At 41.2% G+C, this 23,356-nt stretch overlaps 1 protein-coding gene across 1 annotated transcript in view; it reads right to left on the reverse strand.

The window, feature by feature from the left end:
* Nucleotides 1-23,356, reverse strand: part of gria1b (glutamate receptor, ionotropic, AMPA 1b) — a 67,793-nt gene that overhangs the window by 31,291 nt on the left and 13,146 nt on the right. The window contains exon 3 of the mRNA XM_041951571.1: nucleotides 9,151-9,390. Coding sequence (XP_041807505.1) covers nucleotides 9,151-9,390 — 240 coding nt within the window. The remainder of the gene's footprint in view (nucleotides 1-9,150; nucleotides 9,391-23,356) is intronic.

Consider the following 23,356-nt stretch of genomic DNA (forward strand, 5'->3'; position numbering starts at 1 on the left):
TCTCTCACACTGCCTCTCTCCTGGGCTGTGATCCATTATTTAGGCAGAAAAGCCTGACCTCACACAGTCAGACCATCAGCAGAAACATGATACACCAGCTTGGCTTCATGATCAAACCTGGAAGACCTGATGCAGGGAGAAACAAGACTCTACAGACATGCTGATGGCTTTGTAAGGCTGCAAAGCACATTTCACAGCATTACATCGCATCACAGTTTTCAACAAAGCCAAAAATGTAAACCTCCTGGTGGTGCTAAAGGAAAGGTCAGAGGCTCACCAAAGTCGGTAGGATTTATCCTCTTGGCACCATGGATTTCATGGCAACTATTAAATAGTTGCTGTGATTCTTTAGCCTGACCAAAGTGGTAGAACGACTGATCGATATCACTATCCACAGTTAATAAAAAAGCAAATCTTGATTTCAGACGCCAGTGCTGCGTTAAAGTCGGACTCACTATAGACCCATGCACCAACACATAATGCATCTGTAAACGGCTTCTAGTGCATTTCCACAATCGAACAGGCAGTTTTTGCTTTGTGTTTTAAAACCCTATGAGTCAACATGCAGAGTAATCACATCAGCATTTTACAGTATGCACCCACACCCACTCGAACACACACACACACACACACACACACACACACACACACAGAGATGAACACCGTGTTCAAAAGACAAGTCAGCAAAATTCAGATAGACTTCAAAGACTAGAGAGAGATGAACAGCGAGACATAGTGAAAAAGGAACTTCAAAGATACTGTCTGACAAACACACACACACACACACACACACACACACACACAGAGCGACACCTCCTCCAGGGTTATTACCTCAGTGTGTCTCAAAGTCAGAGCAGAAAAACTCTTTAAGACTGTGTGTGTGTGTGTGTGTGTGTGTGTGTGTGTGTGTGTGTGTGTGTGTGTGTGTGCGTGTGTGTGTGTGTGTGTGTGTATCGCCTTCCCTTGCTCAGACTTGGAGAACCCAATTATACGACACACTAACTGCAACTGTACTGTTCACAGTGGAACAACGCAGCAGCACATTTCAGTCAGATGAAAATCACATTATTTCTGATGAACGCAGCCGTCATAACATTTAACTGGACAGAGAAAAGATGTTGGATGATAGAAAGCTCCAGCAGAGTCCTTGAAAAGTCACTTTTTTCTGTCAGTATTGTCAACAATGGTAAGAAGTGTGTACTCTTCTATCATGGTAGAAGATTTGAACACAGAGGTGTGCAATCAAAATGTAATAATTACTTTAAAGATGTCATAATTAGTAATTTTATAGTAACAATGTATTAAATGACAGCAGTGTGTTGGTGTCTCTGGTAGTGATTAACCTACACCTCCCCATGGCTTTAAAATGCTTGATAGTGAATTTCAGCCCGTTGTTTGTCCGTCTGGCCACAACTTCCCTGTGTTGGTTCACTCTCACCGCTATCACAGCTTTGTTTTAGGAGAAAAAGCATAAAAATCTTTGATGCACGACCTGCTCAGTGGCAAACAGCAAGCAAACACAGCTCCATAAAGAAACGGTTTACCCAGTTTGGTGTGGATGAACTTGACTGACCTACATGGAGCCCTGACTATAGGTCTCCACCAGTCCAAAACGTTGGACCTGATCCAAAACAGATCCACTGAAAACCTGTCATGAATAAATAAATTGCTTTTCTTAAAAACATACCTGAGCCGAATAGACCCAAGGATAATTGGGTCTATTCGACTGTGGTTGAATTGTAAGACCCTAATAGAGGGAGAGCACCAACATGCAGCAGCATGATGATGTACCAATTACCAAGCAGCATCAGTGGCAAAGAGCAGCAATAAAATAATAATATCCTCACAACAAATGTAAAGTAATAGAAACCAAAATAAATTGTTTTATGCTGTAAAAACGAATCTACAGAAACAGCTTAAAGGTCTATTTTTACGTGCTGCACAAACAGCAAAACATCCTGTAGCCAATTTAATACCTGTGAAGTCCACAAAAAGACTGATTTAACAGCATACTTTAAATTGGCTAATTTCATGACACATATGGCTGCAATGTTGAGTTGTCCACATTCTTCTGGCCATGAAGTGATTATTTACTCTCTGCTGCTGGTGAAGAGGCAAAGGAAGGAGAGAAATGGTCACCGAGGATACTTTGCTCATAATTGCTGCGATGTGACAAGAGATTATATGAGGACCTCTGATAGGTAACTGCTCATTAGCATCCACACAGCGTTTACAGCTCTCCACAGTATCTCACACACACACTGTGAGCAAAACAAGTCAAGTTTGTGTTAATGATAATGTATAACCTTCAATTAGAGATACAGCAACACACCCACACTGACAGAGAGCGAGTCAGTCACTAATACTGAGAGAGAGAGAGACAGAGAGAGTGAGAGAGATAAACAGTGAGAGACTAAAGATAAGGGAAGGTGTGTGAGAGAGAGACATACACAGAGGAATAGAGAGAGAGAGAGAAAGGAGTTTTATAAATATAGACATTACTCTGCTCTCCGTTCTGCATCTAATTTACATAAACATCCTGCATGCATTTACTATTAATGCACTGAGAGAGGAGAGGAGAGGAGAGGAGAGGAGAGGAGGAGAGGAGAGGAAAGGAGGAGAGGAGAGGAGAGCAAACAGGAGTGAAGAGGAGAAGAGAGAAAGAAAGAAAAGACTAAAAGGACAATGGACGAGAGGAACAGTGAAAAAGAAAGTGGAGATGAAGACATAAGGAGGAGGAGGAGGAGAGGAGGCTCCTTAGCAGTGTACCAGTATGTTTCCACCACTCCCAGTGTTTTTTTTGTCCCTGCAGAGCTCTTACAGAGAATTACAGCATCAGCCTCCATCTGTCCTCAGATGCTCATTAAATCACTTCTGTCTGTTTGATACAACTCAGGACCAACTCAGGGCCAACACGGGGCCAAAACAGGACCAACTGAGGGCCAACACGGCCCAACTCAGGGCCAACACAGGACCAACTCAGGGTCAACACAGACCAACTCAGGGCCAACACGGCCCAACTCAGGGTCAACACAGACCAACTCAGGACCAACTCAGGGCCAACACGGCCCAACTCAGGGCCAACACAGGACCAACTCAGGGCCAACACGGGGTCAATAGGACCAACTCAGGGCCAACACAGCCCAACTCAGGGCCAACTCAGGACCAACTCAGGGCCAAAACAGGGCCAACTCAGGACCAACACAGGCCCAACTCAGGGTCAACACAGACCAACTCAGGGCCAACACGGCCCAACTCAGGGCCAACACAGGACCAACTCAGGACCAACACAGGACCAACTCAGGGTCAACAAGGGCCCAACTCAGGGCCAACTCAGGGCCAACACGGGGTCAATAGGACCAACTCAGGGCCCACACAGACCGACTCAGGGCCATCACAGACCAACTCAGGGCCAACACAGACCAACTCAGGGCCATCTTGGGGCCAACTCATGGACAACTCAGGAGCAATTCTAAAAGTGCTAAATCAAGGGCCATTTACGTATGTCCCTTATTGTGTCAGACACTTAATCTGTTGTGTTCAGGATTTGCCTGTGGATCAGATGAAGTGATAAATGTATGGCAAAGTAGTTCCATCAAGTCACTTTTTACAGTTATCATCACAGTGATGAGGCCCTATGTATTTGCAAGAAATCATCAAATGGAACAACAAAGCTTCTGTTTGTGTTTTCTGATTGTTTGTAGGTTTGTTTTGTTTTTGTGTTACTTTTTGGGGGGTTTGGGGGATTTTTATCCCTTTATTAGATACAAACATGGAGAGATGATAGGAAACAACGGAGAGCGAGACATACAACAACCAGATCAGAGAGGAGGGAAGGATGCTGAATATGGCACACATTATACATGCAAAATATAAGTATGTTAGCATCATCATATTCATGTTTACTCTTCTTAAGGATTTGATATTTTCTCAGCTTCAGGGATGCTTTGCTTTGAATCATGTCAAGTTATGTTAATATATCATTTTAACTTCTAATAATCACTAAAAAAAAAACAAACTAAAAACAGCTAAAATATAAAAAATATAAGTTATTATATAATTATGATTAATATAATATAAGTCACCATTAAAAGACAAACTATCTTTCTGTCTCTTACCGTCTCACTGCAGTGTTTGTGCTGCAGCATGAATGTGCAAATAACTGTGTGTGTACGTGTCTGTGTGTCTGTGTGCGTGCAAAGGTACATGTTTCGTGGCTAACAGTGTTAGTGAGACATTAGACTAGTGATGCATCAGTTTCATGTTCAATTACACATGGTCTCTATTCATGTGAGCTGATGCTTTCCTTTCCCTTGTTTATATTCCCCGCAGCTGCTGTCTGTCTGCTGTCTGTTCTCCTGTCCAGTGTTGTCTTTTGTTTTTAATCAATGGAAGGGTTGACTGAGCACTGTGCTGTCCAATTCAGCCATGCTGACCACTGGAGATTAAAGGCCTTGCTTCAGGGAACCTTGATGGCAGGCATGAAGACAAGAAAAAGAGCAAAATAAAAGACTGCAGCACAGGAAAGAAAGGTACATGTAAAAGCTTTCTCATTCCTCTGGACAGCTCAAAGAACAGACGATGAGGAAGAAGAGGTGAGCGGAGGACAATAAGACTGGAGATATACTCTATGCTAACGCTGCGTGTTACTAGAGGAGTCCACTAAAGGGCACACAAGATAACTCAGACCAAATATAACTTTGAGATGTACATTATGTCAACAAGAAAAAAACGAGGTCACTATATTGTTAATTGCAAAAAAAATCATGGCAAGCTTGACTTCTTGTACCTGTGAATTTTTTTCAAAGAAAAAAGCTGTTCATCTGTTGTCCGAATGATTAAAGCCGAAGAGTTTGGTGTCCATTCAAGATTTAAAGAGAGTCAACAAACATTATAAATTACACAAATTACACACAAGGCCGCCAAGATCATCGGCCTCCCAACCCCCAACCTCCCAGACGTCAACAGCACAGCCACTGCACGCAGAGCACACGCAGAGCACGTGACCTGAGTTTGTGTGTTCGTGCATGAAGTTTGAGAATGTGCTGTATGTTGTTGGATCCATGCATCTATCTGCCGAGTTTGATGTATTTGTGTATTCCTGAGGCTGTATGGAATTTTCCTTGCAAAAAGGACAAATACATTAAAATCTTTATGAAAAACGAATCAGCTGAAGTTGAAATTTTGGACGTTTTTATGCCCTGGTCCTGAAAGGACGAAATGACAAATTAATGTGACTCCACTCAGCTGAAAACAACGAGTCTCTGGAGCAGAGAATCACATCCTTTAGAGGAGTGAGAGGACCCCACACAAGCAACCACACTGATGAGATGATGTTTGATGCAATGTTTGCAGCAGATTGGCATCCAGAAAAAACAGAGCAAGAAAAGTCATAAAAAGTACAACCATAGATGTCTGTACGGAACTTCAAGGCAATCTGACCAATAAATAGAAGAAGAGAAGGAAGGCAAAATGAGCACGACAAGAGGAAAGAGGGGGTGAATGAAGGGGAAAAGGAGGAACACAAACTGAGGAAGATAAGGAAAGAAGGTATCAAAGGAAAAAAGAGAAGGAAAACAAGAAGAACTACAAGCTTAAAGAAAAGGGAAGGACACATGAGACAAAGTAGAAGAAGAAGAAGAAGAGGGAAACAGGAGGGAATGATGAAGAGTGAAAACACTGTACTGTACTTCACTATAACTACTGTATGTTTCCACCAGTCACTGTACAGAGAGGAGGTTTTACTGCAAGGCTGTATCCACGGCAACGAGACAGAACAATAATTATGGGATAAGTCAGGGATGATCATTTCTTCATGTGTGTGTGTCTTCGTGTGTATGTGTGTGTGTGTTAAAACAGGCTTGTAAGTTCATTATGTAATAAATGGTTGGGCTGTTGATCTTGTATGCATCTGTTTGGAGTGTCCACACATGCACACGTGCGCACACACACAGACACACACACATGCATTTGAGAGTCTGTTGCAGCCAATCATATACCAGCAACCAAGCAGAAAATAGACACTCAGCAACACTCAGCAGAGAAGAGGAGGGGAAAAGAGAATACACTGCAAAAAATAAGCTCCCAAAACAAACAAAACGCAGCAAAATGGGAGTAATATTAATAATTAAAATTAGCAAAATTACCTGCCAACAATTAAATCTCAAAGAACCCACAGTTATCTTAAAAGTGGTGCATCCAGACTAAAAGCACGTACATTTGTCTGGGTACAAAGAAATCTGTACTTGTCTGTTAGTCAACAGTTTTATAGTTCTAGAAGTTTTAGTTTCGTGCATTCAGTTACTCAGAACCAGCAATAAAATCTCAGTAAGAAGTTACAATAGCTTTTTGAGATAATCATGGATGAAAAAGCTTGAAACAAGTGAGATGTTTTCATTTCTATAGTCCGTCATATAAAATATATACAGTCAGCTTCATATTTCGTATTTTTCATTTTCCATTGCCTTTGCTTTTTGCTATTTTTATCGATGTTGCCTGTAACACCAGATTCCCCCAGCTGAAGATTAATAAAGTTCATCTTATCTCATCATATATGAAGATGTATAAAAAAAAAGCATACATTGCCTCGATATATTTCAAATTACTCTGATTTTGCTTTTTGCAGTGTATGAAACAAGAGGTGGCAACTTTCACACAACACAAACATCTTCCCTCCTCTTACTTTAGAGGATGTGTTTAAAAAGAGAGTTTATTGATCGTTCTCTTAAATCACCACCGGGGGCACTGTGTGTTGACGTGCAGACGTTGATGGGGGACATAAACCAAAGCTGAGCTAGAGGCTCTCAGCCTCAGGAAAGCCCCTCTGCCTCCAACAAATATCTAATGTCTCCTCGGCAGATGTTGAGGAGCAATAACATTAGACAGACTGCACCGCCGGGGCAGACAGTTACGCACTATTACGCTAGATAGACTTCTACCGATGGTTCCTGGGCAGATGTAAAAAGCAATAAGATTAGACAGAGTCTGCCACCAACTGTCAAATGGACTATAACGTCAGATCACAGGCCGTGGGGAGACACTAGACCCGGGTGAGAGGGGGGGAAATGACAGAAGTAACTGCCTTTTTTACTAATTCTCCAAGTTTGTTTGTTTGTTTGACTCGAAGAGCTGGAGGTGAAGTGTGACTCAGAGGAAGTTTTCAGTGCACAATTCACAGTCTCTGAATGTGATTGTTTAGCAGTTGGGGAAGTTCCTGGCTGCCAAACACCGTCATTATGTTTGGTGACTTTTCTGCACTTTCCGTACATCTGGGATTGAAGAGGTGGAGGTGAAAAACTGCTGCAGGTGCAAGAATCTGTTTTTATTTGTTGCTGATTCTTTCCGGGCGGCTCTGTCCTTCTTCAAGTGTGTTTCCATCCACATGCTTTTATGTGCATTTTCAGTGTGAGCAAAAACGTTTTTACACTGACGTACATGAAACAGGTGAGTTAAAGATTTCCATCATGTTTTCCATCATTTAAAAAGAGCTTTGGGGCTGGTTGTGTCCTCTTCTTCTGCACTGGTTTAATGGCGCCAGCTGGAGAATTAGCTCCACCAGCTGTTTATCTCCATCAACCAATGAGCTCACATTCACACTACATGTGTGGATAGAAACAAGTACTCATTCAGGTTTCTGGAAATTTGGTTAAATTCGGTCTACATTTGGATGTAAACTTTTGACTTGTGAGTAAGGCTTACTCTACTTCAAGTAAGCTTGATTTAGTTTATAATGAAATTAAAAGTTTGAGACAGACAGTAAAAGTTTTAAGCTCTTTAGAGTGAACCTTGTCACTTGTTTGTTTCTGAATCAAAATCTCTAAACATCCCTGATTTGAGTGTAATCCTTTTTTATGCTGTGGCTCACACAGTATTAAGTGTATCTGGACTTCACAAGCACCTTATGGCGTTGGATAGAAAAGAGTTTGAGGTTTTTGAAACCTTATCTTACAATTAAAAATAGATATTTGCTCAGTTTTTCATTTTTACCTCATTACACAAAAATCTTCCTGTTCTTTTCTCTCAGGTTACGACATTTTTCATGTCTTAGTGGCATATTGTCATCACTACATGCCGAATAACTTCATTTTAAAATGTATTTTTTTCTTGTTATAGCAACATATCACTATATCTTGTTATACCACAATGCTACAAAACCAGCATACATCGCTAAAACAACAAATGGTTCTTGTTTAACGTGATTAACAACTACTTATCCGTACCTGTGTATGTTTAGTTGTGCATGAGAAAAATGCATCTGGGTAACATTCAAAAATATTTAACTTTAAAATAAACCCTGGAATTTCTTACGTCAGCATGTTGCAACTTATATGATTAAGAATAGTTTAAGTAACCTCATTGGTCAAATGCTGTTTCCACCCAGGCTTTTATTTCTAATTTATTTCACTTCATAAGTACACAGTATTTGATTATATTTATTTCTCTGTTTGACACTAATATGTTTTCAGTCAGTAATAGGCCCCCTAGTCTTTTCTACTTTCCCCATCGTTTAATCTGTGCTGAGCTACTGTAAATGAAACTCAACACGTCCTTCAGATGTTTCACATTAAAAGCCTTCCAGAAGGTCAAAGGACATAATCCTTTCCCCTGTGAATGCAAAACATCTGATGGAGGTGTAGAGTTTTATTTACAGTAGTGTAACTTTGAATGAAAAAAATGACAAAGTAGAACAGATTAGAATTCCTCAGTGAGTTACACCAGTCTGTCTGTTAAAAAGAGAAAATCAGAGCAGCAGAGCAATAAGTCTGATGACTTTGATGTTGTTGCTTCTGTGGAAATGTGCACTAAACATTTCCATCAGCCATGTAGTGCAGGTACCCACACACCCTCAATATTTGTCTTTATTTGCCCCAGCAATTATTTGAGTTTTTATGGTCAGGTACGACATGTAGGTCAAGCCAGTTAAGAAATTAAATTCTTGAACAATAAAAATCTCAGCACCAACTTTCTATCATGAGACAGGAAGTGAACCTGCAAGTGATGAAGACAAACACTCAGCCACCACCCTGAGATCAACACATCCTCACTTCACTCTGCTCTGTATCAACATCACTACTTCCTGCATTGCCAGTGAACGCCTCCATCGAACATAAATCTGTAATTTGTGCTGTATCACACATCTTGTGTCCTCACCTGAGTCGGCGCTGTACATGTAGACGAACCTGGTCCAGTCGAAGTGCTCCAGCAGGGCCATGAGGGGCTCCTGAAGCTGGGGCCGCAGCTGCAGGACGAACTGGTTGTTGGTCTGAACGGGGAAGGACGGCGTGACGAAGCAGACGTGCAGAGAGCCACAGAAAGACATCAGCATGTTGACCGTCCGCCGGTCGTACAGACCCATGATGGCGTACACGCCCTTTGAGAACTGGGAGCAGACTGGGACAGATGGAGGAGGAGGAAGACAAGAGGGTAATTACAACAGAGCTCGTTGTTTCATCATTTTCGGTTAACTGCACGGCACAAAGGTCCTGTTCAAATTTAGTTTTCAGACGTTTAACAGGTTAGAGTTTCTCCTACTTTTTGCAATAGTAGTGCTTCTTTCAATTGATTGATTAACCATTTCATCTACAAAAGGCTATGGTGTAGTCCTCTAATGTCTTGTTCTGTCCAACAAACAGTCCAAACACCAAAGATATTGATCTGAAAAGGTAAAATGGAGAAGCTGGAATCAGGAAATGTTTGACGTCTTTGCTTCAAAAATGATGTAAAGGTACAATGTGTAAGAACTGGCCGCCTGTCGAATGTTTCTCCAAACAAATAGAGGGCAGCACATCACCAGAGAAACTGCTAGCTGCTGTTTACTGTACTCTTTGTTTGGCTGTAGCTACTAGCTGTCAATAGCTAGTTAGCACAGTTAGCTACTGGCGCTATTAGCTGACAAAACTATTGACATGTTAATAGTGGTCAACATGAATGTTGTATAAACGTTACAAAAACAGCAACCAGTACAATAAATATTATAGCAAATTATTGATTAAATGTTTAGAAAAATAAAAACGTATATCTCATTTTTTACATTTTTGCTCTCTCAACACTAGATTCGATACCATAAATCTCACAAATGACTGGACATGTTGACCTTTCTCTCTACACATCATCACATGTCTCCTGACACTTTGATGATCACATTATAAACCCTTATGACATCAGTTGTGAGAGACCTTTATTCCGACATCAACCTCTGGCCAATAATTACATTTACTTCAGCGCAACTGCAAAAGATCTAAAACTAATTATGGACGTCAAGTCTTATCCAACAGTTTGGTTTTCTTCATAACGAGCGTTGCAGCCTCACACAGCTGCTAGCTGAGGCTTTCGATCCGAAATGTATTTTATATTGTGTTCAGCTAATAATTATATGATAACACAGCCAAAACGCTTTTTTTTTAAGTGCTCAAATACAGGACTGTCATAACTTTCGCAAACCTACTTTAACTGCAGTCACTTGGTCAGCAGTGCAGTGTTCCTGGTTTCTCTGGAGCACAACTATGGCAACTAAGTGTTGTTGCACAGGTAAATAAATGGAGGGCTGATGTACGATCATTTTCAGCAATTAAAAATATGCACTACATTACAAATATATATATTTTCTGAATTAAGAAGTTAGACACTGTGATCAGTCTGGCAACACAGCTCACTAATGTTTTGTCATGTTAGCTACACTGGATTGCAGGAACAATAGAAAATTAATCAATTTCTCATCAAACACAGCTGCAAACATGGCAGTGTGAGCAAAGTCAAGAGTCAGAGCATGCAGCAAACTGGTAATCAAAATGAGGACTGCAGGCTGCAGGTGGTGGTAGCTGTACAATAAGAAAAGTTATAAGCCATGCAAGAATAAAAAAAATTCTTGATTTATTGAATTTCTTACATGAAAAACACAATGAAGACCACTGGTCTAGACAACTCAGCTGCTCATCACTGTGCCCCTATGACCTGTATGTTTAACGCCGACCTGCAAACTAAATTTCACACCTCTTCCATACCTTTTTTTCCTGCCTCATCCATCTCTCTGTGTGTCAGTATGCATCTCCTCTATCGTCCGCCCTCTCTTTCACCTTCTATCCTCTTCCTTTACATCTTTCTCTGTCCAATAATAGCACTTGTCTTCTTGTATGTCTTGCTTTCAAGCTCTAATTTATTTTTTCGCCCTGAACTCCAGGTCACCAAACAAAGCAAAAGTGAAATATAGTTCACATATTTTACTCGTTTTCTTCAATCATACTGTACTACATAAACTCCTTTTCTGTCGCAAAGTGAAGGAAATTTGTCTTGTGAGGTGGCTCACACAGGTACACACTGAATAAAAACATAGCATTTAAAGACAAGTATATACATACATATTGACACATAGAGTTAAGAACAGTTAGCTCAAATGTATTCAAGTGTAAAGAGTGTTAATTCCCTCCAAGCTTGTTTATCATGTTAATGACAGCTGGGATTCATGATTTTTTGAATGCATTCCTCCTGGCCAGACGGTGACATTTAAGCTTTTGTATTTACTCCAAACGCTGACAACGCCATCGTTTTGTCACATTTTTTATGTTGCATTTCTTTTGCTTTTTAATCAACTCGTCTCTGTCTCACTTTAAAACAACATGCACTCTGTCATTTGTCCTGAACGTTTATCGTTTTATCTGCTTTTGTCTATTTTTCAATCTGCATGCAACGTAGAACAGCAAAATCTCCATTTGGTAATAAGCTAACAGATGATAAAGTGTTCTTATCTTCATGGCAGACAGACATAATTTCAGCTGCTGACTTATCTGCTGCCGCGTAGCTGATAAGTTTCCTGTTTCACACAAAAGGCCTCCACATGGTAAATCCCCGTACACACAATGGCTATAATCAAATTACTCTTCATGCGGGGCTCCTTCACAGTCAGGGATTAAGTCTTAAGACAAAATAATACTCACTGCTGAGGCACCACAAGTCATTCACTAAATCACCTTCTTATTTTATGGTCTTCTGGGCACAATCCGATTTAGACAGTATAAAAACTTCTCCGAATTATCTGTGTCATCACCTGGAAAATCCTCATTTGGACAAAAAGAGGTGAAGCCTGAGTGGAGCTAAGGCGAAATAAGCAAGTGACATCCAGCACAGTTGGATGAGACACCTGTAATTCAAACAAACACCTCAAAACATACACTTTCAGGCTCAATGTTCTCTTTAATTATCTTAACGCAAATCTGAACATCATCACTCAATGGCAGTGCATTGCTTTTGGGGATAGTAGTATCAAAGGCACCTGAACAAGTAGACCATGAGGATGCCCTGAAGTTCGTAAAATAAGAAGCATTCATCCCATGAGGACAAATGTACTCAACAAATTTCAATCTGGCTATTTATAGATTTTATATGTGCAGATATGGGAGTTTTATAAGAAAGTTTCATGTTGCATGATAACCTGGAAGGTAGATGCTGATATATGTTGCTTTAGACCAAAGATACAGTGAATGCATTAGAGGAAATGAGGAAGGATAACTTTATACCAGTCCAGCTGTCGGCAGTAAAGTGCCTATAAATTGGTTTTAGGACTTAGAATAAGAAGTTAAAATGAATGACATGTTGGATCCAGCCTCAATATTATCATTCTTAATGTCTAAACACAACACAAGTATTACAGGCTTTAAAGTCAAAGGCAACAAATGTCACATAAACAAGATGCTCCATCCCTGAAGGTTTCTTTAAACTTAGACTGATGATGTTACAGTTAAACCATTCAAACCCACTCTGTCTTTGTCTCTGTCCATCTGTTCACGGTTTAAATTAAATGAACAACAAATCAAATATCAATGAATCAGTATTAGATCAGCCATACACAGTATGCGCTGACAGATGTCCTCATTTTGTGTGTGTGCGTGTGTGGGTGTGTGTGTGTGTGTGTCCTTGGTGCAGCCTCAGATCCCCGTTGGGCAGCGCTAACATGCTAACAACAAGCCAGGTCCCTCTGAGCAGGCTAGCACTGGAAATAACTATTCCCTCTGGGGCCATGCTATCATGCTAACAATAGACGCTTGCCTTCGGCTGAATGCTATCATGCTAACGAGGTATCTGTCTCTTAGCATTAGTGCTGCTGTCCCACTGGGATGACAGACCGGTCCTTCGTCAAAGAGGGTCAGGCAGCGGAGAGTCGACAGATGTTGTGAGCCTTGGGAATCTTTGCAGTTAATTGTGTTTAGGTCAACATCTTCCCCACAACGGGGGTCCAGATGTATATACAGCCTATGGGATGGATGAAGTAATGAAGTAATGTCTAATTTATGCTATTAACATATGAGCTGCTCTTCTGTAATCAATGAACTCTGTGTGCACTCTTCTCATATATCTTACTCTTGTTACATCATCTTTATTACTTGAATCAGCTAATCAAAGTCCAATTATGAATTTGCTAATATGACCTAATGTAAGTTGACTTCCAACAACCCACACAGCTGCATGTTTCTGTTGCTATTTTCCTGGCTCTGGCACAGAAAGGTGATGACCCCATTTTTAAGGGGAAACAGCCGTTAATTAGCACAACACCACAGCTATTTGAATCGCGGAATAAATCTTCTTAAGGCGATTCACAGGTTTGGAACAAGGCTCAACTGCTGGAAAGTTATTTTCTTTTTTCTAACAATAAGTAAGGATTCACTCTGCTTCCAGTCTTTCTGCTAAGCTAGGCTAAATACATATTGGACAAACACAACAAACACTGTCATTGATCTTTTATTTGTCTCTGGATAAGACAGTTAACAAGAGGATTTCCCAAAATGTTGAAATGCTTCCTTAAGTGAAATGCTTCCTTAACGTCTTCATTCGCTACTGAATGCAATCACATTTTTGTAATCCCGATCTAATTTGACCTGCCAGGACTGAGGATCAAACTCAACACAAAGTCCATTGAGTAGCTACTCTGGAGCTTTTAAATCTTGCTGTTTAGTTTACCAGTTGTCAAAGAATTGCAATGTTCAAATTTCCATGTTCTGAAAACATATTATGCATGTCGCCTTAAAAGTTTAGCCGCAGTTCCATGACAAATGGGAAACACCACTCACTGAGGAGGATCATGCGATACGGTCGAAAGCTCTAGAACAGCTCTCGCCTTGTGGCGGGAATTCAGGTATGAACTTTTAAACCGTCTGTCATCACCGCTGATAAATCTGATGACTGACAGAGTAACAACCCATCAGCCCCTTTTAACAATTAATATCAATGGAGACAAACGTTCAACGAGGACACTCATCGTAGCATTGCAGAGACTGAGCCGACCTCGCCTCCTACCCACTGAGGGTCCTCGAGTCAGACATCTCGCTCCTCGCCACCTGAGGCTTTTAGACAGAGCTTTATTTAAACACAGCCCAGAGATGACGCTGAGCGCCATGGGGACCACAGCTGAGACCGAATCTACCCAGAGAGCTGCTCATCCTCCTGACACATCCATCCATCTATCCATACTGCAGACCTGTCTCTCTGCAATAAATAATAATCAAGGAAACATTGCTCAGCTGAAGGGTATTGGCAGGTAAATGATGTCTAATAACCCAAGGCTTTCACTGTCATCATCCCCCACTGCCCCCATTCGCGACGACCCACAGCTCAACTGTTCACGCTCCTCTGCTGAAGAGACGAGACAGGACGGCCCGGAGACACACATCCAGCGATCAGGTCACTGTTTCACTCCGTTGTTCTGTGTTCCCGTCACTTCGCCGGCACTTTTAGCTGTCGCTTTCCCAGAATGACATGCAGTCAGGTCAGAAACAGCATGAGCTCTAATCCCAGCAACAAACACCGAATAGTGACATTTATATTTGCGGTTTGTCTGAAGTGACTTACATGTGAGTGTAGTGAAGTCTGTGATCGCTGACAGTGCAAGCAGCCAAAAACGTGAAAGTCAGAGGTCACAGACAGTAGACGATGCAGTGGTGGAGTGGACCAAGTCCCTCAAACAGTTTTCATACTGTCCATCCATCCATTATCTATACAGCGCTGAATCCTTTGCAGGGTCACGGGGGGGGCTGGAGCCTATCCCAGCCGTCTCTCGGGCGAAGGCAGGGGACACCCTGGGCAGGTCGCCAGCCTACCACAGGGCTACATATACAGACAAACAACCACGCACACCGCTCATTCACACCGAGTTCAAATTGAGTTATCAATTAACCTCCGCATGTTTTTGGACTGTGGGAGGAAGCCGGAGAACCTGGTGAAAACCCACGCTGCACAGGGAGAACATGCAAACTCGACACAGAAAGAGAGATTTGGGTGTCCCGGCTGCCTCATATTTGAAGACCCCCGCCCCCTCATTTTCTGTAATGAGGGGGCCATACAGATGAATCCTGACTATAAGTGGAAGCACACAAGCGACCAACTACTGTGACTCCTCATTAAATGCTGTAATGTATGCACCAGACGGCACTTTTTAATCACTTTTGCAAAGAAATCTGTCCAGAAAATCCTTCAGTACCTCTTACATATTAGTCCAACTCACCAGATGTAGACTGTGAGTATACACATGCCATTGGTTGCCTAATCCAGCAGGCCAATGGCAGCCCCTCTGCTATTAAAGTAGTCAAAATCCCTGTTGCTACGGGAAACGGCAACAACAAACTCCAAGCTAGCAAGCGATCTATGTTGACAATGCCGAGTTAGCCTAACAATTCAGTTAAGGTTTGTGCTTCCTTTCGTTGGAAAGCTGGTTAATGTCATGTTGAAACAGGAAAGGGAAAAACACAAACTGCTGACGCAAAGTTGGGAGAATAGTGTCTTAAATATCATAGTATGCTGGTGGATTTCATTTCATTAGCACAGATACTGTAACTTAGCAATAAAATAATCAGTTTATCGGCACAGGATCAAATTATAATCACAAAAAATCTGCACAGGGTTTCTTTTTCATGCTGGATATAAATGTTGACTCACAGACAAACTGTATTTCCAGGTTTACAGGTCAGAGGGGTCGACAACTGGACCTTCACCCCGAATAAAAAGGAGATTTGCGGTTTGTATTGAAACCACTGTGCACCCGTCTCAACCTCAGGCTCTAATTAATGTGTTTAGTAGCGATGCTGAATAATAGATTAAATGGCTGCCTTCCTCAGGGTGATACACCATTCATACACACACACACGCACACATGCACACAAAATCTAATACAGTGAACGCACACACATATAGTACATTAGCACACGCACACACACACACACACACACACATTGAGTCTAAAGTCATTTAGGCTGCTGCTGCCTCGCAGGCATCAATGCAATAATCTCCTGCTGAGCATGCAGCTCTGACACACACACACACACACACACACACACACACACACACACAGTAATGGAGGCTCCCTACAAGTGTTTTCCCCCTCAATTGTAGCAGGTTCAACACTCATCTGTCTGCTCAGAGTCTCAGCCTTCACGTCTACATTTACATTTCAGTCGTCCACAGAGATTTACCTACAATTCACTCCAGAGGCAACAAATCAGCTTAAGAACGACACAAACCGCTCTCCATCCAAACCACAGCTCCTGTGACAAATTCAAGCAAAGGCAACCGCTGTTATTTAGCATTAGAAGAAGAAATTCACCTGATAGTTGAGTATCTTTCTGAACTGAAGCGGCAGTTGAGCGGAGCTAAAGGTAAAAAGGAGGTGAACTGAAGTTAAAGATACTGTTTGGGATTAGTTTTCCTTATTTGAAGCTTTCAGTGCCCATAACTGTGAAAGCTTAGAGCAATTATTAAAAGGTGTATTAAAAATCACTGGACTAAAAGAAACGAGACATGTCTGTGTTCATTCATTCAAACATCACCATCAGTTTTAAAAAGCGACAGGAAGTAACTCTGGTAATGTCACTGAAGGGTGCTTGCCAAACGAGATGGTATTCCCAGCAGTGTATAGTGGGTGCAACCCAAGTCTCTTAAACTCCATCCATGCTGACCTTCCCACCGAGGATGGATGGAGAGACGCAAAGAAACCATGTGAGGAGAGAAGAAATGAGGAAATATGTTTTCAGAGAAATGAGACGTCCTTTCCTCTGAAGTCCATTTCTGATGACGTGGCAGCTGATCACAGCTGGACCAGCTGTCAGTGGCTTTAACAGTTTAACCTGGTATCCATACCAGTCAATAACTGATGTCCAATCAGGGATTTAAGATGGCCTTCAGGATGGAGGACCACAACAACCTCCAGTTCACGCAAGGAGTGAGGAAACAAAAGACATGGGACGTACCCAGTGACACTTCAGTAGTCATGTGACTTTTACATCTCGTCATGTGACTTCTTTGTGCGTATGTCTTGCCAAAGTTACTTCCTGTCACTTTTTACACCTGACTTTGGTATTTGGATGAACACTGAAACCGTTATGTCTCGTCATGTCTGTTAACATGTTTTGTTCACTGGCGTCATGTCTTGTTATGCACTTCCTGTTTTATTGTGAAACCTAACTCTCCTCTCGTTTCAGACCATTGACTTCCTGGTGTCCTTCCCGCCTGTCTGATTGTCTGCCCCGCCCTGATCGTTTCCACCTGTTCCTTGTTACCTTGTGTATAGATAGTCTGTGTCTCCCTTTATCTTGTGCCAGATTGTCTTGTGTACCTTGTCCTGTGATTCAGCCAGTTTATGCCTTGTTCTAGAGAGCCTTGTAACTTTAGTTTTGCCTTGAAAAGAACCTCGAGACTTTGTTTGCCTTGTCTAGTTACCAAGCACTTTTTGTTTTGCCTCGTAAGAAACCTAGAGACTTTTTGTTTTTAAAACCAGCCTTCGTGCTTTAACGTCCTTTTGTGTTTTGAGTTTTGCATTTGAGTCCAAAAACCTCAAACCTGAGAGCCTGTTAGAAACATCTTATTGACTGCTTGACTGTATACCTCAAGCAATGACGTCTTCCATTGCACTACAGGAGCTTATTCTACATAAAATCTGGGTTAAAGAGACAGGACAGCCTGAGCTTAAGGTCTGCATCTGCCCTGCTGAAAGCGTCCTTGAGTAGGACACTGAAATCTTACCAGCGCCAGGGTTGACCTTTGACCTCACGAGTTTCCTTACAGGAGGCAGCTAAACAACCACACAGGATTCAAGATTCAAATCCCTCTGCACAGCTGCTGGGATCCAACAATTAGCATTTGTTTCATGTGTTTTAAACATCAAAAAATATTGTCTGCCCCACATTGTTTCTCAGCGGACTTTAAATAAAACAACTTTTAAAAAGAAACAAACCCTGCAGTTCATTTCCTCTCTTTTCTTTTGTTACCTCCAGTTTTCTCTGTGAATAAAATCCCTCTCTCCCGACTGTGGCTCTGACATCTGATCTTGCGTCTGTTTTGTCCGACATGAAACTAAATCTTAAGATTATTAATTAAAGATAATCCCCTTTTCTCTGCTGCTAGCCCTCGTGGCCGAACACCGGCTCTTCCTTTATGTCATTATTTGCCAAATTGTGTTGCTGAAGATAAACCCTCCTTCCGGGCCATACATGCAACGCTCTTTTTTAACGCTGCACTTTATCCTCATTTCACATTTGAGGCATTCAACTGAGCGTGTAACTACAAGTGAGTCCTCAAGGGCAAAAATGTCACCAGCAAACCAAATCCGTTCCCTCTCTGTTTCTCTCTCTCGTCTCGTTCCACCCGGGCTTCCTGCCTAAATGTCTCCAACACGATGTGGTCTTTATTTTTTTATTTTATACACCAATAAACAATAAATAACACAAACTACAGGGTGTGGGGCAGTCTCGTCCTAGCCTTCTGTTGTCTCAGTCTGTAGGCTCCTGATAAGAGAAGTCCTGGCAGCAAAACAGAAGAGAAACACCATTTAATTTCCCCTCCGTCTCCCTCCTCCTCCTCCCACCTTCATCTGAATCCCTGGGAGAGCGGTGAGTTAAAATGTTGGTTAGCTGGCTCTCATGCAACTGCTGTCTAGTGGATAGAGTTTATATTTAAGTCGCAAACTTTAAGGGTTGAGGACACAGAGGATCTCTTAATTTAGTATTTTCAGCAGTCAGCATTTGTCTTAGCACAGCATGTCATAACCTAGGCTATTTGGGGACCATCATTTGACATGTCAGTGGTACTTTACACATTCAAGGACTTTTTTTACACAATTATAGGCTATTTCTATTTTTTTGTCCACCAACGGTTTAATACAAAACTGCTGTCATTTGTGCTACAACAAGCCCCAAGTTTACAGCCATGCTGGCAACACTGTGAGGATCTACTCTCAGCGTACTAACATGAGTACAATGACACTGCTAACACGCTGAAGTTAAGCAGATTTAATGTTCACACAGTGCTCACCATGCTAGTTTAGCTTGTTAGCGTGCTAACTTTTTTGAACCTGCACGAAACACAAAGAGCAGCTGGGGCTGATGGGAATGTTGTTGAACTTACAAGTATTTAGTCATAAGCCAAAGGACTGGACACACTGGAATTTTGACCTGTTGGTGATGCTGAATCGAAAGTCAGAGGACCATTAGAGTTATTAGGATTCATCATCTGGGGAACATGAATGTCAGAACCACAATTTGTGCCAATCCATCCAGTATATGTTGAGATATTTCACAGAACAAGTGAAAACTTTGGTGGCTATTAGAATGAAACTACATTTATTTGGACTTATTTCGGGTATTTCGAGTGATCATTCAGTCTGTTTATATGTTAAATTGATTCCTACTGCCATTAATGCCACTCAAACAAATATCTATAGGAAAATAGCATACCCACTAGGGTTGTATATCTCCACCACTGAGGCCGATTCGATATGCATCTCGATGCGCTGACACCGATACGATACAGTTACGATACACTGAAGCTCCCGTCGATACAATGCGATACGATTCACTCCTGCTCACGATACGATGCGATTCAAAAATGATTTGATAATGATATGACTTAACTATAAAAGGATGTTTCGATATGATGTGATCATTCAATACAGTTAGTTGCAGTATGAGAGAGTAATAGTAACATCAGGTTTTTTACCTCCCTTGATTTGAGGGATGTATTTAATATTTGTTTTTTTATGGAGTAACCAATAAATCATATTTTAAAAAAGACATATTACAGTAGACAGGGCATTCAATTGTATTTATAATTAGCACTCCTAACTCCCAATTATGTTCTCTGTCTCTATAATTATACAAAATGTATAAAACTTCACAGTTAAACCGTTTCAGAAAGCACAGTATTAACCATGTGAATAGTGCAAATAACATGACCAGCAACACATACTGTCTGCCAGAATGATGTGCTTGTCTTAGTAAGTTGACTGATTTCTTACAAAGAATGAAAATCAAATAACAATGTTTTACAGAATCAAGTGTAAAAAAAATAAAACTATAACTGGCAGCCAGCAACAGCTGCTGTAAACAATACTCTCACCAAGGGGCTCAAATAGAGGTATTTCTTTCCAAAGTGCAATGTCCATAGTGCTCCTGTGTATTAGGAGGAAAACGTATTGGTGTAATTTCTATAAGAAATTGAACATGTAAATAAATAACAAGTCTTTCTTAACTGCTCACAATGTAAGCAAAAAACATCAACTACTGGCAATCAAACAATGCCATTTACTGCAAACACCTCACTGATTTACCTCATATGGCTTAGTTTCAGGTTTTTCTTTCGAAATATTAACTGGTCTACATGTTCTGGGAATAGCAAAGTGCGCTGAGCAGTCACTATTTTTTTTTTTATTCTGCTTGTATTTATCTTGTGTTATTTGTGTTTTACCCGCTCTGTAAAGTGTCCTTGAGTGTTCTGAAAGGCGCTCCAAATAAAATGTATTATTATTGTTAATATTATTATTACTATTATTATTACTATGTCACCAGCGGTACTGAACACTTGTTCAGAGGGAACGCTTGTTGCGTCGTGCTGCCAACGTACTTGATAGCCGCACAGCATTGTTTGCAAATTGCGTGCGTCTTGTCTCGCTGACCCCCTCGCTTAAAAAAACCCAAAGTATTGCCACACGTTTGATTAATGTGTCTTTTTTGGTGCATTAAATATCTCGTCGCGGCTATTGTCTTTCTCGTTTGCCTCGTTTGTCTGTTGTGTACAACACCTGCTTGCGTCACTGCCTGGGGACGCGATGGTGCATTCAGGTTGCCTTGAAAATACTATAACATAGATAGAAATAGTCGATTTAACAATGGGATTTGCCGGTGTAGACAGGCTAGAAGAGATGCACCGCGAATTCACCCGTAAATTATATCCGATGCACGTTCATTCTACCGGTGCAGTCGCATCGCAAACGTTTATATCGGACTACCGATACGAATCGGTGAATCTCCACATCCCTAATACCCACTGTATCTAAACTGAGTCTAAATGAAAACTGTGTTGATCAGCTTGGAAACTAACTGTACAAATAAAGCAGATTTTTACTGCGGAGACTAATCTGCTATAAATTACATTGCAAAATACATGATTTTCATTTAAAATCAGAGGAAAATACAGTTGTTCTAAAATGTCAGTGAAGACATGAGAAGGCTATTCACAAAAATGTAATGTCTGTAACTGCTGCAATGCTATCAAACTGTAATGTTAGTCTGTTTGTCAATCCACCCCTTTGGTCCAGACTGAAATATCTCAAAAACTATTAGACGGATTGCCATGAAATCTTGTATAAACATTAGCCAAGTTTCAAAGTGAACTTCCAAGAAACCAACAACAGAAAAAGTGAATTAATGCATGTTTCTATCCACTACTGTAATGGGAATATAAGGAGTTTGTTCGCAAAGATAAACAAAGTCTAAGGAACCTAATTTGGCTACCCTTCTGTGTTTTTAGTATGTGGCTTGTTTCAGTGCTCTGACAAAAGCCAGACAAATACTGAGCTTTAGTGATTTCAGGGAAACTGAATGGCACTCACTACCAAAAAGCACATTTTGATGTGTCATAAGTGTGTGTACGTGTTGTTAAAACTGTAGGAGGAGCAGTCCAGAGGCACAAGCACAATCAAACCCGGGCCGCTGCATTATGGCACAGCCTTAGTACAGGTGAACTACCAGGTGAACTACCAGAGTGCCCTACATGTGTCACTTCTTGTACTTAAACTAAAGTGAGCTTTATGTACATGTGAGAAATCCAGTAAGGTCTTAGACTCCCTCTAGTCAACTCCATGTCTACACAAACTTGTCTAATTCTACAGGCCTGCAGTCCTACAGCCCTGAAAACTGTAACAGAGCGATTTAACAGCCTGAAAAATTACCTGAACCAAAAAAAAAAAGAGAAACTTTAACTTTCTGTGCTCTGAGGACTTTACCTCCACTTCATTCATGTCTGCTGACGGATGAATTTTCTCCTGCTCAGTCCAAACCTATTACTTCAGACTGGATAAAAAAAAAAAAAATAGCAATATTTTCTCATGAAATGGTCCCATCCAGGATTTTTAATGTGCAGCAGGGTGTGAGTTCATGAAGCCATCAGCAGAGCCTGAGTCTGAGCTAACATGGGGTCACACCCAGGTTAGAGATCCATTCAAAACCTTGTTACATGCTCTATTAGACTGAGATGCTCGCTCTACCTCCCCGTCTCTCTTTCTCTGCCTGTCCCGATTCAATTCATTTCACTTCTATTCAGTCCACCTCCATTCAATTCAGTCTGATTTGCTGGCATGAATGCTACATCATGTCGTACTGCCAAAGTGCCCGACTCCATTTGGGTTACTTCGTGACAAGATGTGTTTATTGTTGCAGAAACACATTCATTAGCATCCAGACGTCTCCCTCTCTGTCCTCATCTCCTCTGATGGTTACATTGACTGCAAAAGGTCATGATCTCTGCCCTCATTGTATCTTTGTGTCTTTTCTCAACCTCAGGAGACAGCTTTTAGTGGACATACATTAACGGTGCGCTCTGGCTCAATACTGGTGTCCCCATTAGTCGCAACAACAACAACATGGGAAAATGGGGTCCATAATCACAGCTAATACTTGGCTGGAATTTCTCCCGTTTGTCCGGAACATTTGAATCTTCCAGCACGCGTGGACCAGCACCAAATGGAAACTGTGCACACGGTGTCACTTTCATTGATGAAATGAAATGTAGGTCAAGCTGATAGGAGTATATGGCATTATTTTATGTATTGTGTAGTGTGTACATATGGACGTAGTTTCTCATTGTATTTGGATTGCCCCTTTTATGGATATAATGCACAACAACAGATATTCAAAAGGTTCAAATATGTATTTCCTTTTTTGGTATTAATTATCAAACGTCATGTTTGGCCAATTTAGACAGCCTCAGTCTGTAGACGATGGATTGTGAACAGCAGTCTCCAGTGTCAAAGCTACCCGCCTTGTATACTTAACCATCCACCCGACCTCCTCAACTCCTCTCCAAATTTACCACTTAACATTTGACCACA

Source organism: Chelmon rostratus, chromosome 14 (genome assembly GCF_017976325.1).
Source record: "Chelmon rostratus isolate fCheRos1 chromosome 14, fCheRos1.pri, whole genome shotgun sequence".
Taxonomy (NCBI): Eukaryota; Metazoa; Chordata; class Actinopteri; order Chaetodontiformes; family Chaetodontidae; genus Chelmon; species Chelmon rostratus.